The 17,864-nt window shown below is 45.1% G+C and overlaps 1 protein-coding gene and 1 long non-coding RNA gene across 6 annotated transcripts in view; one reads left to right on the plus strand and one right to left on the minus strand.

Moving 5' to 3' along the window:
• LOC130708667 (uncharacterized) overlaps positions 1–186 on the minus strand; it is a 66,299-nt gene extending 66,113 nt beyond the window's left edge. The window contains exon 1 of the long non-coding RNA XR_009008965.1: positions 57–186. This is a non-coding gene — a long non-coding RNA (uncharacterized LOC130708667). The remainder of the gene's footprint in view (positions 1–56) is intronic.
• ARHGEF4 (Rho guanine nucleotide exchange factor 4) overlaps positions 1–17,864 on the plus strand; it is a 268,556-nt gene that overhangs the window by 184,497 nt on the left and 66,195 nt on the right. Inside the window, exon 1 of one of the 5 annotated variants that reach the window (XM_057550759.1) lies at positions 678–851. The exons of the other annotated variants lie outside the window; for them this stretch is intronic. Within the exon in view, the coding sequence (XP_057406742.1) occupies positions 794–851 (58 nt within the window). The 5' untranslated portion in view covers positions 678–793. Of the gene's footprint in view, positions 1–677; positions 852–17,864 lie in introns of those variants that run through there. 5 annotated transcript variants of the gene reach the window in all.

The following is a 17,864-nucleotide window of genomic DNA, read 5'->3' on the forward strand; positions in this document are numbered from 1 at the left end:
CGCAGTCTGAGCTGGGTCCTAGAGGGAAAAAGCGAGCGCCCGCCGGTCCTACTCACCGCCGTGGCTGCGGGGGGCCGGCCGCCTCCCTCCGAGGATGCGCCCGTCCTAACATACGCGCGCCAAGAACGGCGGCAGGGCGCGGCCCTGCGGGCACCGAGAGCTGCCCGGGGCCCCGCGCGCCGTGCCTGCCGCCACCGCCCCAGGTCTGCGTGCGCGCGTGCGTGAGCGCGTGCCGACCGGGCCCACGACCCACACCGGGGTCGGCGCCGCGGCACAGCGCCCGCGGGGCGGCCGGGAACCGGCGGCGAGCGGAGGCGCCGCGCCCTGCCCGGTGGGCGCCTGGCCTCGCCCGAGCCACGCGCGCCCCGCGCCCGCTGAGGGTCCCCGCCGCCGCAGCCGCAGAGCCCGAGCGGTTGGCGGCGGCCGGGAGCCTCCTTAGCGGAGCCCCATGATGTCAGCTGGCCCGGAGCGGCGGCCGTGCGGCGGCGGGGATGGGGCCGAGGACGCCGCGCGGCCGTCTGCACGCCCCTCGCCCGGTCCGGGCCCCGGCTCGCTGGCCCCGTCGCCCGGCAGCCCCGCCGCCGCCGCGGCCCAGCCGCCCGCGAACCTGTGGCTGGAGCTCGGGCCCGCCTGCTCGAGGGCGCAGCAATGCCCGAGCGAGTCGAGCGGGCAGACGAGCGGGGACCTCGGCACCAGCAGCAGCAGCGGCGGCGGCAGTAGCGCCGGGCTGTCCCCGGGCTCCGACTCGGACAGCAGCGGCGTGGTGTGCGGCGGCCGCGGCGGCAGCGGGGGCATGCGCGGCGCCCTGTCCCGCTCCTGGAGCCTGGAGAGCCTGCGCTCGGCCACCGCCGGTAAGGGCGCCGCCGCCGCCCCGCGCGCCGCCGCTCCCTGCGTCTGTCCGTCTCGAGCGCCTTCTCTCCGTCCCTCTCGAGACGGCCTCTCCTCCTGTCCTTTCCTCCTGCACTTTTTCTGTTGCGTGTTGGCACCTTTTGGTTCCTGGCTTCCTATTGCTTTGCTCTTCCGATTCCTTCTCTCTTTCCGGGTTTTCTTCTGATTTCCCACCACCCCCGTCCCGTTTTCACCCACTTCTACCTGTTACAGCCGAGCCCTAGTCGGCCCCCTCCCCCCTCGTAGCAGGGCGCGTCCTCAACTGGGAAACTGAGTGTTTACGGTGAGAACAGAATGTGATCCCTTGTTGCGCCGTTTCCCTTCCCCAGACTGTTGTTCTTGACCGATGGCACAGGTCTGGCTTTCCGAACTGCAGCTCCTTGAGTTCTGTAAATCAGAGGAGAAAGGAGAGGGCTCACTGGCCAAGGGTGGACCGGATTCAGTGTGTTTGGTCCTGACTCTAGGACTGAGGCAGGCTCCCTGCCAGAGGAGGGGCTCTAGAGGTCCCTTCAGAGGGACCCTCTGAGACAGTGCGGTTTCCCTGAGATGGGATTGCTCTGATGTCCCCTGGCACTGTGTGCCCCCCTTAGTGCTCCCTTTCTGCCCCAGGGACCGAATTCTGGGTGCAGATTGATAAGAAGACTTTGACCCTAAATATTAATTAAGCAAGGACGCCCAGAGTGGTGACCCTTGATTAGTTGCTAAACTGCAATCTTTACATTTTACTTCTTGGAAACCTTCAAGTTATTTTTGAGCCCCTGTAGTGAGAGCTGTAAAGGAAGACAGGTGCTGCCTGGGAATCAGGGAGGTAGTTCACCCATTATGCTTCTGGTTGGGGGTGGGGATGCAGCCTGTGAAAGCCGTAGAGCCCCAGGTAGGCAGTGGCGATGAGGGTCTGCATGTGCCCGGGTCAGAGCAGCAAAGCCAGGGAGGAGCAGGGGGGCCATGCACTCATTCCGTCCGCTGTAGTTGTCCCGTCCCCGCCCGCACCTCTCCAGGACGGAACACAGGCCAGGTTGAGGAGGAGCAGAGGTCGGCTCTGTGGGTGTAAGAGTACCAGGAATGGCAGATAAAGGGTTTGGACTCTGCCGTAAAGTCCGTGGGTTTGGAAGAGGAAAGTGAAGCATGCCCAGACCCCTGCATTGAGCACTCCATGACCCTCATTTGTCCTGTCTCAAAACAAACATGTGAAACTCAGAAAAGTTGAGTGACCCAGCTGTTGGTGTTTCCTCCAACTAAAAGTTGTTCAGAATTCTGCCTCTCTGACTCCCTCCCATCCCAGTTCCCTTGAAACTTGCCTTTCCCTCCTCTCTGGGGTGCTTAAATAGCCCCTAATTCGAGAAAACCAAACTAGATAATAGCGAAGGGGGACTTCAAGCAAACTGGCAAAGGAACCTTCCTTCTCTTTGCCTAAATGACTTGCCTTCCACTTCTAGAGTCCGAGGGCATACCTGCTCCACATCAGCACTGGCAAACCGGTTCAAAGAGGCTGGGGGAGGTGGCCCTGGTGCCTCCCTGGACTCCCTTGCCATTTCTTCCTCCTGCCCCGGGGCAGGGGTAAGGCAGATGAATATGGCAGAGGCCTGGGTTTATTAGACACCCCTGAGATCCAGGGACTCTCCAGACCAGACTGGGGGGACTGAGGCAGCGTGGATGAGTTTGAGAGATAGCAGCTGTATGTGCATGAATGTGTGGGGCGGGTGTGTATGTGGGTGGGGTGGGGGTGAGAGCAGGCAAGGTGAAAGCTAAGGCCCAGAAGGTTTCTCCTTGAGGGGCTCAGAGCTGCGCTTGCAGTGGCAGGGCAGGGTTTAAAGCAACATGATTTGGAAGAGTTGACATGAGAACCCTCAGACCTCGACTTTCTGCCTTTTTCTGGGAGGCTCCGCATGGGTAGTGTGGTATGAGGGTATGAAGGTATGAAAGGGTGCATGAACCCTGTACCCTTGAGGTGTGAAAGGGTGCACGCACCCTGTACCCTTGAGGTGTGAAAGGGTGCACGCACCCTGTACCCTTGAGGTGTGAAAGGGTGCACGCACCCTGTACCCTTGAGGTGTGAAAGGGTGCACGCACCCTGTACCCTTGAGGTGTGAAAGGGTGCACGCACCCTGTACCCTTGAGGTGTGAAAGGGTGCACGCACCCTGTACCCTTGAGGTGTGAAAGGGTGCACGCACCCTGTACCCTTGAGGTGTGAAAGGGTGCACGCACCCTGTACCCTTGAGGTGTGAAAGGGTGCACGCACCCTGTACCCTTGAGGTGTGAAAGGGTGCACGCACCCTGTACCCTTGAGGTGTGAAAGGGTGCACGCACCCTGTACCCTTGAGGTGTGAAAGGGTACGTGAACCCTGTACCCTTGAGGTGTGAAAGGGTACGTGAACCCTGTACAGCTGTGTGAGTTCATGGAGCCGTCTCTCAACTGAATTCCTGGAGAGAATTAAGTCCTCATGTCCTGAGACCCCCATTATATGCAATGAGTGAATTCTCTTCTCTTCTGGAATGGTACTAGCTATTTGCCATCCTTGGGAGGAACTGAGAAAATAAGCATTCAAATAATTTTCTTTGGATTTGTGGTTCAGTTGAGGAAGTCTTGTTGGAAAGGCTGCCATAGAGGAGGACCTGATAGGAAGAAGAAAGGGAAGGTACATTTGTCGAGCATCTTCTATATATGCCAGGTGTGAGTCTCCATGTTACTTCATTAACCACATAAAAATCCACTGCTATCCTACAATCCAGATATGAAAACAGGCTCAGAGAGATGCAGTAACTTACCCAAGGTTGCCCGGCTAGGTCATGTCTGACTAGACCTTCAGGCCTGAATTGGTGTGACTTATCGGGGGGCTCTTTGCTGGGTTTGGAGTGGAAGCTGGGCCAGGCCCAGCAGGGAAAGGCAGCGTACTGGGGGGGGTTCACACATTGAAGTAATGTCTTAGCTACCTGCATGGTCACTGTTGTCTTTATTCACCAGACAGGGCTTTTTTTCTGGGTCCCAGGTATCCCGTTTTCAAAATGAGGACATTGAAATCTAAGGTCTGACCTCGTTTCTAATCAACTCTAGAATTCCATAATCCTAGTCAGGGCTGTTGAATTAAGGTGGGTTCCCAATAGTGAGTTGGCATTTATTTCATATTGTATTTCTGTTTGACTGGTCTGTGGCTCTAAGACAAAACATATGTGTGTTGAATTGAGCTGTGTTTGCCTCTTAAGGAAGATTAAGAATTACCAGTAAAAGATCCTTAGCAAAACTTAATTATTGTTGTTGTGATTTTTGTGATGAAGTGTATTGCTAAACATTTTAAAAGCTGTCAGCAAGAGCCAGAAAGGTTAGTACTTGAGGCTGGAATTACAGCTAACCTGCCGGGCAGAACATTAGCCAGGAAATCCAGCAGAGAACTGTAGGTAGACGCTCCTTGTTTCCAAAGACTTTTTGTTTTTTTGTTTGTTTTATTTATTTTTGGTTGCTTTGGGTCTTCATTGCTGGGCGCAGGCTTTTCTCTAGTTGTGGCGAGCAGTGGCTACTCTTTGTTGTGGTGCACGGGCTTCTCACTGCAGCGGCTTCTCTTGTCACGGAGCACGGGCTCTAGGCGCGTGGGCTTCAGTAGTTGTGGCTCGCGGGCTATAGAGCGCAGGCTCAGTAGTTGTGGCGCACGGGCTTAGTTGCTCCACAGCATGTGGGATCTTCCCAGACCAGGGATCGAACCCGTGTCCCCTGCATTGGCAGGCGGATTCTTAACCACTGAGCCACCAGGGAAGTCCCTCAAAGACCTTTTGAATTTTAAATATCCAGTCTTGGCATTTTCCACTGAAATGTCACTTACCCTGGTTTGGAGAAGGCTTTCCTTAAAGGCAGATTCTGGAAATAAAATGTAGTTGACAGAGTGGAATTTCCATAGCCCTTTCTTCTGCCCAGTGTTCTCTTCTCCCCCTAAGTGCCTGTAGCCTCCATAGCCCTCAGCTATGCTATCACGCTGCTGTTGCTTGGCTAAGGCTTTTTAAATTCCTATTCTGGATGTGTTGTCTCACAGGCTTAATTCTCAATTCACGGTTCTGGGGTTGACGGTTCTCACTGCCCGTGCTGACAGTTGTCACTACCTGACAGTTCTCACTACCTGGTCAGTGTCATATGATTTCTTGGGAGAGAACCCATGCTACATCCACATTCCTCTGCAAGCCCTGGAGATGTTTTTCTGGCTCAGAAGGGAATCAGACTCATGAGAAGGCTGTGCCTCTCTTGCAATCAGACATTTATTTAACACGTCAGGTTCCAGGCACAGCGCTAGGCACTAGAGATGGCAGACGAATTGTACAAGGTTATTGCCCTTAAAGGAATCACAGCACAGAGAGAGACAGGCAGCGTCAATTCATTATGATAAGTGCTCTGATAGAAGTAAACCCAATGGGATGATGTTCCAGAACCACTCTCAGTAGATAATTCTCTAGAAGGATTCACAGAGCTCAGAAAAGTGGTCATACTTGTAGTTCCAATATATTACAGTGAAAGGATTCAAATTAAAATCTAGGCAAAAGGTGCATAGGACAGAGTCCAGGGGAAAGCAGGCACAAGCTTCCAGGTGTCCCCTTTCATGGAATCCCATGGACCATGCTCAATTCTCCCAGCAACATGGCGAGAACATGCAGGAAGTATTGCCGACCAGGGAAGTTCACCCAAGCCTTGAGGTCCAGGGTTTTTATTGGCGGTCAGTTACTTAGGCATGCAGCATCCACAACTGACCTTAGTTAGTCTCCAGTATCCACAGAGGCCACTAATATAGTGTAGCTCAAGGGGCCCAGCATAAATCATATTATTAGCGTAAACTACCTGTCACGTCCCAAGGCCCCAGGTATGCAGAGACACTGTTAGTGAGCAGGATATTTTAAGGACTGAAAGTCGATCTCCCAGGAGCCAGTCCTTTCTTCCGAATATGCAAGGCTTGAACATCTTTGTCTTTACTGCACAGGTAAGGAAGCTCAGAAGAGGGGTGCCAGGCCCAACCTATCATGGGGGGCAGGGACAGGGAAGAAGCGGTTCAGAGAAACACGTCAGCAGGAGGTATTGCCTGAGCCTTAATGCCTGCAGGCTTGTTGTGATGAGGAGTAGAAAGAGCTTTGGGGAGAGAGGGCTAACATAAACAAATGCTGAAAAATGTATGAAGAAAGGGAACCTGTGCTGACTGAGCATCTGTGCTAGGTGCCGTGCCGGGTGCTTTAAATATGCAGGAATTGCGTATAGTATGGAATGAGGAGCGCAGCAAGAGATACGTCTGCAGACAGGAAGGCCGGACTATGGCTGCATGCTAGAAAATGTGGACTAACAATTCTTGGAGCCGTGGAAAGGTTTCAGGCAGAAGGTTGATGTGGCCAAATTGCTTACATACTTTTTTTCCTTCTTTCTTTATTTTTCTTAAAGTTATACACAGTAAAAATTACTCTCTTTGGTGTATAGTTCTAAGAGTTTTGACAAATTTAAACAGCCGTGTAACCACCACCATAATCAAAATATAGAAGTTTCATCACTCCAAAAAATTAAAGCTGCCCCTTTGTAGTCAACCCTTTTCCCCACCTCCAGTCCCTGACTAGTCTATTCTCCATCCAAATGGATTTGCCTATTCCAGAATGTCATATGAATGGAATTATATCATGTTGTCTTTTTAGTCTGGCTTCTTTCACCCTACATAATGCATTTGAGGTTCATCTATGTTTTTGCATATATCAGTAGTTGGTTTTCTCCTTTTAATTGCTGAATAGTATTCCACGGGATAGATGTTCCACAGTTTGCTTATTAGTTCGCTAACTGACATTTGAGTTGTTTACAGGTTTTGTCTATTACAAATAAAACTTCTGTGAACATTAGTGTATGAGTCTTTGTATGGACATAAGTTTTGTTTCTCTTGGGTAAGTACCTAGGAGTGAATTGTTGGGTCATTTGGTAAATGAATGTTTAACTTTATAAGAAACTACCAAACTTTTTTCAAAGTAGCTGCATTCTCACCTTCAAAGTATGCCGGTTGCCATTGCTCTGTATCCTTGTCTGTGCTTAGTATTGCCAGTTTTTTAAGCCATTCTATTAGGTGTATAATATCTCATTTGGTTTTAATTTGTAGTTCCCTAATGACTATTGATGTTGAACATCTTTCATATACTTATTTGCCATATTTATATCTTCTTTGGTGAAGTGCCTGAATCTTTTGCCTAGTTTTTATTGGGTTATTTTCTTATTATTCCGTTTTGAGAGTTCTTTATACTATATTCTGAGTAGAAGTACTTTGTCAGATATATGATTTGCAAACGTTGTTTCCAGTCTCTGGCTTGTATTTTAATTCTCTAATAGTGTCTCTTGCAGAGCAAAAATTTGTAATTTCAATGGAATCTAATTTATAGTTTTTCTTTTACGGATCATACTTTTAGTGTTATAGTCAAAAAATCTTTACTGAACCTGAGTACACAAAGAGTTTCTCTCGTGTTTTCTTTAGGAAGGTTTTATAGTTTTACATTTTATACTTAGATCTTTGATCCATTTTGAGTTAATTTTTATAAGGTTTGAGATGAGGGTGAAAGTTCTTTTCTTGCATTTGCATTTTCAAATGTTGTAGCACCATTTAGTTAAAAGACTTCTTTCTCCACTGAATTGCCTTTGTACCTTTGCCAAAACCCATCTATCTATGTTTGTTTCTGGACTCCCTGTTCTTTTCCACTGATCTAAGAGTCTGTCCTTTTACCCATACCACATGGTCTTGATTATTGTAGCTTTATAGTATGCCTTAAAATCAGGTATGTGAATCATCTAATTCTGTTCTTCTTTTTCAATATTGCTTTAGTCATTCTAATTTTTTTTTTGCCTTTCCTTATACATTTTAGAATCAGATTGTCAATATCTACAAAATATCCTCCTGCAGTTTTGATGTGGATTGTGTTGAATCTATAGATCAGTTTGGGGAGAATTGAAATCTTGACAATATGGAGTCTTCCAGTTTATGAACGTTGTACATCTGTGGCTAGGAAGCCAAGCCAAGAATTCCCCACTAGATCTCACCTGCAGCACCTATACATTTGGGTGAATTCCTGCCTTCTAAATATTTCTAAAATATTCTAAAGCTCCCGAGCCTGCCAGAAAGTGACTTTCCTTACTGACCTGTAAGGCTGGGAACCCAATTAGCCTGACATCAGGCCACTTTTTCCAAGAGGGCTTTGTGAACATTGGCTCCATGAAGTCAACCTTAGCTCCTTACAAGTGTCTGGTTATATTTGACTAAACTAGTATCATTCCCAAATATGACATTCCAGGCAAGGGTTTGGTTGCATAGCCAATGTTCCAAGTATTCCTCTTGTTAACAAGGAGGACAGATTCTCACTGAACCTACGCAAATAATTATATTGCTTTGAAAATAAGAATACTTAGTAAGAGTTTTTAAGTTCTGGAGGGGTCAGATAGGGAGAAAAAGATATTTACAGATGTTTCATTTAACTTTACAAAGTGTAGTCTACTAAATGGCAATTTATGAGTTAAAGATAATGTAAGAACAAGGGGGTTCTTGTATATCCAAGAAATAGAACATTAAAATGAAAGATCTGATGAGAATTCATAATAAGAATAATGTAATGGACGAGGAAATTTGGTTGTTTCTGCAGTATACAAAACAAGATAATGAAGTCAATCAAAAAAATTTAGACATCATAATTATAAACATAATGATTAACCCTATTCTTAAAGAAGGCCGTTAACATTACATCTAACTTGTTAAAATGGATGAACATTTGCAGGGGAATCTGTACGGAGGGTGCATCTTTACAGAGGAAAAAATCTTCAGATATAACATATAATAATTCTGTCAAAGTTATATTATGAATATGCCAAGTATACAGTTAGAATATACCGAAAATATATAGAGAGAGATTCAATAAGTCTGGAGCAGGTCTGTATATTAACATCTGTATATTGATAAACATCTGTAGATTAATAAAATCCCATAAGTAAGTGATATGAATCCCTTACATGATGCTAGATTTAAAGAAGTACAGTTGCAACCAAGTTAACATTTTAAAAATACAGTTGACCTTTGAACAATGTCGGGGTTAATCCACATATAGTTTACAGTCAGCCCTCTGTATTTGTGGTTCCTCTGCATCTGCAGATTCAACCATCCTTGGACCATGTAGTAGGTAGGACCATGTAGTCCTGTAGTATTTACTACTGAAAAAAATCCATGTATAAGTGGACCTGCACAGTTCAAATTTGTGTTGTTCAACTGTAAATGAAATTATGACTGATAACACTATACTGTTGTTGTATGACATCAGGAAAAGTGGCACCAGGATTCCAATGAATAGAAACACATGGACAGCAAGGACATTGGCAATTCTCTAGGGACTTTCCATACAGTATACAGTGTCTGAGATATTTATATTACTAGTATTTTACCCATTCAGAAATTTTTTTAATATTTATTTGGGTGCACCAGGTCTTAGTTGTGGCTTGCCGGCTTCTTAGTTGTGGCATGCAAACTCTTAGTTGTGACATGCAAACTCTTAGTTGTGGCATGCATGTGGGATCTAGTTCCCTGACCAGGGATCGAACCCAGGCCCCCTGCATTGGGAGCTGTGCCACCAGGGAAGTCCCTACCCATTCAAATTTAACCTAGGGAAAGCTATGCAACTCTTCTGACTTGACAACTCTTCCCATTTGACTCATCAGTATCAAATATACCTAAATATATCTAGCACTTGTCTTTCTTATAAGGTGAGAGAACAAATGCTTTATGATTTTCCAGGGGCCCTCTGGGAAATCACAAAGACACTTATAGGTACAAAAAGTCATCATTTAGGATTTAATTTTGGAAAGGCAAAATATCAAAAATTGTCAGAAGATTTGAACACTGATTAAGATAGGGTTGTGGGTTACTGGGAACAATACTTGGCTATTTAATAAAATATTTCTAAAGTAAGCATGATTGTAAAGAACCGTAGCTCTTTCCTAACTAAGAAACTTTTGTTTCCTTAAATAATCAAGGGCATAACAAAGTCAACAAAGCACAAGGAATGATTTTGATAATACACAGAATCTCTACTATGTAAGCAGATTACACAGAAAGCAATGAATAACCTTTTACAACCTCTTATTAAGAGCAAACCAGGGCTTCCCTGGTGGCTCAGTGGTTAAGAATCTGCCTGCCAATGCAGGGGACACAGGTTCAAGCCCTGGTCCAGGAAGATCCCACATGCTGCGAAGCAAAGAAGCCCATGCGCCACAACTACTGAGCCTGTGCTCTAGAGCCCTCAAACCACAACTACTGAGCCCATGCGCCACAACTACTGAAGCCCCTGCACCTACAGCCCGTGCTCCACAATGGGAGAAGCCACCACAATGAGAGGCCCGCGCACCACAACGAAGAGTAGCCCCCACTCGCTGCAATTAGAGAAAGCCTGCGTGCAGCAACGAAGACCCAACACAGCCAAAAATAAATTAAAATTTAAAAAAAAGAGCAGACTGATAGGAAGTTCCCTGGCAGTCCAGTGGTTAGGAGCCCGTGCTTCCACTGCGGGGGCCCCGGGTTCGATCGCTGGTCAGAGAACCAAGATCCTGCAGGCCAAAAAACCAAAAAAGAGCAGACCAATAATCTAAGAAAATTTTGTCATTTTAACAGACAGAAAATCAAATTCTTTTTTTTATCGGTACAGTATTTGATACTAAAGTTCCTTTTGAAAATCTTATTTAAAAACCCATCAACTCTTAGCTTTGACCATGATGTAGAATTCCCTTACAACTTTCTGTATCTGTATACATCCCTTATAGCACAGCTTCTTGAAGTGAAAAAATAAACATACTGATTAACAGACCCAACTATTTACAGTCTCTCTGTAGCATATAAAATAAAAAGCAAGAGTACATAAACTTAAGTTATATTTAGTAATCAATGATACAGTAGTCTATTTTATTGAAATGATCTAGATATCTATTGAATATCTATCAGTTAAGTTACTTAAAGCTCTTAGAAATTATCTTCAAGCTGACATACTTCCTATTGAAAGTTTATAGGGATAATGATTCAGTTTGGTTAAATACAAATGTACTTTTTTTATAATCTTAAACATTTAGTATAAGTAATGCTACCTTATACAATCAGTAAGCCCATATAAGTTTAGGAAGAACATACCCAAGCAAAATTAAAATCTACACATATATTATTTAACACTGATAATTATTTAACACAAAGAAGACATAGCTCTATTTATTAAACCAAATATTAAGCTAGTCTTATTTGTGAAAGATTTACCTAAATTATGTGAACTTGAATACTTGAAATGTTTCTGAGTTAGTTTCTATGATAATAATTCTGTTTTTTCACATTGAAAATATTTGAGATTCAGTTTTCTTAACTTCTGGTAATTTTAGGAATATACAATTTATATAAATGTTTATTTCTAAGCCAATCAGAATAGAGCTTCTTTAAGAGATTTTTGTAATCTTATTTGGTAATATTATCTAGAGTTAGGAAAATATTACACATGCACACAGTGAGAGGGGAAGGCCTTTCTGAATTATAAACATGTAAATATACAGACATACAGAGAGAAAAACATATAGCTTTAATTATAAATGGCCATGAGTCAAACATGACCACAGAAATACAAAACTCACCAGTCCAGATATCCACTTCTGGCTGGGCATGGAATTCTTGATTTGAATTTAAGATAGACAAACAGAAGACTAACAAACCAGATTCTCTGCCATCTTCCACTCAGCAGAAACAAGGTCTCTATAAACTATTCATCTGTTGACAGAGATCACCAAATGGTTAGACCATGAAATCCAAAGAATCCAGCACCAGAAATCAAGTGAGTACTCAGAAGGAATCAGAATCAAATCCTTATCATGCTACTGATGGACACAAGTCCAGAGCACAGGGCCAGGAATGAGGCATACCATTGGTCCCCGGTCACCAACCAGGAAGGAGAGGCTTATCACCTGTGTGGAGTAAGCAGGGATCCGGGGCAAGTTCTGGCCCTATGCCAGCCACAGCACCAAAACCACCAGAGACAGGATGCACTAGGTAACTGAAGAGATGGTTTTACTCAGGAGATTGCAATAGGGATAATGCCGTTTAATGAGGAAAGTCTCAAAGAAGGGAGAGAACTTCTCTGGTGGCACAGTGGTTAAGAATCCGCCTGCCAGTTCAGGGGACACCAGTTCGATCCCTGATCCAGGAAGATCCCATATACCGCAGAGCAACTAAGCCCGTGCACCACAACTACTGAGCCTGTGCTCTAGCGCCTGCAAGCCACAACTACTGAGCCTGCACACCACAACTACTGAAGCCCACACGCCTAGATCCTGTGCTCCACAACAAGAGAAGCCACCGCAACAAGGAGCCCCTGTGCTGCAACTAGAGAAGCCACTGCAATGAGAAGCCCCTGCGCTGCAACTAGAGAAAGCCCGCACACAGCAAAGAAGACCCAATGCAGCCAAAAAAAAAAAAAAAAAGAAAGAAGGGGGAGAAACCTTGGGATTTTATAAAACAAGGGAGTCACTAAAGAAGGATGTAAGTGGTCTTATCTCAGGATATGGGAGAACAGGACGGTCCTTGGTGGCTAGCCCTTTCAGAACACAAAAAGATCACCAAAGCGGGGGGGATTTCTCTGTTTTCTGGGAGCTCAGGGATCAGCTAGAGTTAACATTGTCATAACTGTTCCCTCGTTTATTTTCAGAAAGAGATTTTTGTTTTTTAATATTTGGTAGAATTCAAAGTGAAGCTATCTGGGTCTGGAGGACTTTGCTCTTGTTGTTAGAAGGTTTTTGTTTTGTTTTTTTACTATGATCTCAGTTCCTTTCATAGATGCAGGTTTATTCAGGGTATGGACCTTTGATAGTTTAATATCTTTCAAGGAATTGGTCCATTTCAACTAAGTTGTTGAATGTATGGGCATAAAGTATTCATAGTATTCGCTATTATGTTTTTAATGTATTTAGAGTATGTTCTCTTTTATTTATGTTATTGGTAATTTGTATGTTCTTTCTTTTTTATTTTTCAATCAGTCTGACTAGAGGTTTATCAGTTGTATTGACTTTGCAAAGAACTAACTTTTGTTTGATTTTTCTCTATTGTTTTTCAGTTTTTAATTTCATTGATTTCTTCTTTTATCTTTATTATTTCCTATCTCTTCTTTCTTTGGGTTTATTCTGCTGTTTTTTGAGTTTCCTAAGGTATAAGTATAGACAATTTTTAATTTCCAAATTTGGGGGTATTGTCCCAAATATCTTTTATTGATTTCCAGTTTAATTCAGTTTGGTCAGAGAGCATATTTGGTATGATTTAGTTCCTTTAAAAAATTTCAAGCTTCATTTTATGGCTCAAAGTATGGTCTATCTTGGTAAATGTTGGGTGCAAATTTCACTTTGAAAGGTCATTTTTGTTCAGAGAACAAGTAGAGTCCATCAAGAAAAGAGCTGAGCTGGAGAGTGCTGTGCTGCCAGGTGTTGACGAAATTGATTAGACACCAAAATGAGAGTAACAGCCAAGCCTTTAATCACTCACTGCAGTAGTGTAATCAAGAGGAGAAAGCTCTGGCTCCCACAGTGTTCCCTTTTCCCGCGTATTTGCGCAGATGGGGAGAATGTCTCACTGCGGAGAGAGCCCAGAACAAAAAGCTCCTGCCGTTTTATGGACGGGGCACCAGGGGTAGGTAGCAGGGAAAGGTTAAGGAGTACTGGTTGAGAGTGGAGAAAAGTGTCTTCAAGGTTTCCCCCCACCTCCATAAGGCATCTCAGCAGAAGCACCTGAGTAAGGTCTTGGCTGAAGGCTCCAGATAAAGAGGTCTCCGAGTAGAGGCACCTGGGCTAGGGATGCAGCTATGTGTAGGAGCATGGCCAGCTGGGGGGCTGGAGTAACCACCATCCCCCTCAGAGACTGCAGTGTGCTGTCTGTGTACCAGGCCTGCTCCGGAGAGGGCAATTTTCCCTGGTGGAAGTCTTTGTAATTGCCTTTGGTCAGACCTGAAAGATCACCATAGGTTTTTGGCCAGGAGCTGGACTCCTTAGAGTCTTTTGTGGTTATCTAAGCAAGATATGATGGTGACCATGAACTAAAACACTAATAGTGGGGCAAGACTTGAAAGTCAACTTCAAAAGATGTTGCATAGGAGGTGTTGCCCAAACTTGGTAGTAGATTGGTGTCATAGGTTGGGTTTCCTGGGAAACAGCCTCAGACAGAATTTAGAGCACAGGATGTTTATTAAAGAGTGTCTTTGGGGATCAACATCCAGGAAAGGAGAAGAAGGAGGCAGTAGTGGGCAAAGGGAGAGATCCAGCTATACGATGCAGATCCAGTAACAGCCATGGCCAACTTCCCAGTCACTCGGGAGCTGGAATGGCCCTTCACAGTTGTGTCAACTTGGGCTGAGATGGCTAGGCCTTTATCCTTCCACATCAATTGATTGGGGACCACTCCAGGAAGGGGCAGGGCCTTAGGGATGATGGCTCTCTGAAATTGCAACAGTCTCTCAGGGCACTGTCACCGAAGGCTACTTGTCATCAGTTTCCAGCATTGGGGCAACTGCTCATAGAGAGCAAAAGAGAGGTACCTGTAACTCCCAGGCATTTGACTTGGGTCCCCAGGGGGATGGAGATGCTCTCACTGAGGTAAGTAGTCCAGGACCAATAGGTTGTAGGAAGATGCTGAGTTAAGTTCTGGACATGTTGACAACTTGGGAATCAAGAAACAGGATCAGGTCCCATTTTTCCGAGTGTACAGGAACTAATTGTGTCAATCATGTTTTCATTTTCTGTATTACCTAATGCTTTTATATTTTGGGGCCTTGCTAACACTAAAGAGAATGCCCCTCCCAGGGCTAGCTAATTCCTAGAGCCCATGCTCTTCAAACGCAAGCTAGCCAATCCAGCGCCCATACCTCCAACCACCCCCTTTATCTGGCTGTCACCCTCAGTGCCACTATGCCCTGTCCTAATCTCTCCAGGGTCAGGGGCCAGACAACTTGGCCAGCCTCTACATCCCGGAACCCCAGAAGTGATTCAGACTGGCCAATCCTGCCTGCTTACCCTGCCTTGCCTTGACTTTCCCACTGAAACCACAGTAAAGGCTCTGGCCCATCTTTCCCCACTCCCTGCACCTCCTGACTAACCCTGGTACTTCCCCATTGGCCCTGCGTGACATGCCAAGCTTCATATTTCTAGGGAACCATGAGTATAAATTTCTTCCTTCATGACAGTCATTTCTGTGTCTGCATGTCTTACTGTACCTGATTAAAACAAATTCTGGGTACATTTTAAAACACTAATTTAGGTGATCTAGGCTTCCAGACCTGTCATCTAGGCATCTCTCTACCCACCCTCTGCTGTCAGTAGTTGAAAGAACACTGCTGAGAGGATGCAGATGAGGAAGAGAAAGAAGAAATGCCATTTTAATTAAGAATTGTTCTATTTAATTCTCACAACAGTTCTGTTTTATAAATAAGATAAATGGGGGTTCCCAGAGTTTACTAAGTGGTGATCACATCACACAGCTGATTGATTAGGTAGCTTAGAATTGACCTCTGGTCTATCAGGTTACCATGGTTCTTCCATCTGCATCTGATCTGAGACGCTTATTTGGTCTCTGTTGAGCAGTGAGGAAATTGCTGCATGGGGAGGTTGTCCAAGGCAATTACTATGAAAGCGAAACTAGAAACACACATCCCAGAGTGTGGCCTAGAGCAGGGGTCCCCAGCCCCTGGGCCGTGGACCAGTACCGGTCCGCAGCCTGTTAAGAACTGGGCCGCACAGCAGGAGGTGAGCGGCAGGTGAGCAAGCAAAGCTTTATCTGGCGCTCCCCATCTCTCGCATTCACATCACTGCCTGAACCATCCCACCTCCCATCCGTGGAAAAATTGTCTTCCACGAAACTGGTTGCTGGTGCCAAAAAGGCTGGAGACTGCTAGCCTAGAGCACTAGTCGTGAGCGATGTTTAGTGGAAAAGGGGATCCATGATCAGATAAGTTTGGAGAAGGCAGGTTACACATCTCAGAGCCTATAATTTTCTTATCTGCATTGTAGCGCTTTCAAAGTTCATTTGACTCTAGAATTTGTGTGTGTGTGTGTGTGTGTGTGTGTGTGTGCACATATACACCTGAGGGGCACACTTGGGAGATGTTGATCTCGTGCTTCCATTTCCTACTCGCCCCTGCACCGTGGGATGCCACAAGCCTCCCCTGGGCTCCAAGTTCAGTGCCAGGGATGGCTAGATAGTCAGGTTGATTTCAGACGCACGCAGCAGTGAGCAGTAGCTTACAGTAAGCAGTGACTGGAAGCAACACCTTAGTTCCCTGACTGGGGATCGAACCCAGGTTGCCTGGATGGAAACCAGGATCTTAACCACTAGACCACGGGATAGAATCTAAGTCCCCAGTCCTTTGTCTACCTTGAGAGGAAGAATCTGACAAGGAGACAGAAGGTATAGAAGAAAGTAAAAGTGTTTATTAGAAAAGCAGACTACATGCGGAAAGACGCACGGGCGAACTCAGCAAGAGAGTCACAAGAGGCGCACCTTTGGGAAGTTTAAACCCTTTATAAGGGGGCAGTCTTCTGGGTCTTTGTCTTCTTCTTGGCCAATTGTATTGTTTTGACCCCACGGCTAATTTGTCTCATGACCCTCCCCTGGGTGCGCACACACCCCTCAGCCAAGATGGATTTCATCACAAAGGCATCGGGGAGGAAGATAGCAAGACTTACTATGGTCTGGCTTCCCCTGCCTTTTTGACCCTGTGAAGCCTTTTGTGCATGTGTAGTGTGTCCCTTGCCATGAGGATGGGTAATGTATGACCTCTTGATATTTTAACAGGGTTTAGACCCTCTCTGTCCCTGCCATAGAAGTGTCCAGTGTCCAGTTATCTACCCTATTCCTGTTGTTTCTTCTTTTTTAAATTTTTTTATTTCTTTTAATTTTTTAATCAGTCATCAATTTTATACACATCACTGTATACATGTCAATCCCAATCGCCCAATTCAGCACACCACCATCCCCACCCCACCGCAATTTCCCCCCATTGTTGTCCATACATTTGTTCTCTACATCTGTGTCTCAACTTCTGCCCTGCAACCCAGTTCATCTGTACCATTTTTCTAGGTTCCACATACATGCCTTAATATACGATATTTGTTTTTCTCTTTCTGACTTACTTCACTCTGTATGACAGTCTCTAGATCCATCCACATCTCAACAAATGACTCAATTTCGTTCCTTTTTATGGCTGAGTAATATTCCATTGTATATATGTACCACAACTTCTTTATCCATTCATCTGTCGATGGGCATTTAGGTTGCTTCCATGACCTGGCTATTGTAAATAGTGCTGCAATGAACATTGGGGTGCACGTGTCTTTTTGAATTACGGTTTTCTCTGGGTATATGCCCAGTAGTGGGATTGCTGGGTCATATGGTAATTCTATTTTTAGTTTTCTAAGGAACCTCCATATTGTTCTCCAAAGTGGCTGTATCAACTTACATTCCCACCAACAGTGCAAGAGGGTTCCCTTTTCTCCACACCCTCTCCAGCATTTGCTGTTTGTAGATTTTCTGATGATGCCCATTCTAACTAGTGTGAGGTGATACCTCATTGTAGTTTTGATTTACATTTCTCTAATAATTAGAGATGTTGAGCATCTTTTCATGTGCTTCATGGCCGTCTGTATGTCTTCTTTGGAGAAATGTCTATTTAGGTCTTCTGCCCATTTTTGGATTGGGTTGTTTGTTTCTTTAATATTGAGCTGCATGAGGTGTTTATATATTTTGGAGATTAATCCTTTGTCTGTTGATTCGTTTGCAAATATTTTCTCCCATTCTGAGGGTTGTCTTTTCGTCTTGTTTATGGTTTCCTTTGCTGTGCAAAAGCTTTGAAGTTCCATTAGGTCTCATTTGTTTATTTTTGTTTTTATTTCCATTACTCTAGGAGGTGGATCAAAAAAGATCTTGCTGTGATTGATGTCAAAGAGTGTTCT

The sequence above is a fragment of the Balaenoptera acutorostrata genome, chromosome 8 (assembly GCF_949987535.1).
Source record: "Balaenoptera acutorostrata chromosome 8, mBalAcu1.1, whole genome shotgun sequence".
NCBI lineage: Eukaryota > Metazoa > Chordata > Mammalia > Artiodactyla > Balaenopteridae > Balaenoptera > Balaenoptera acutorostrata.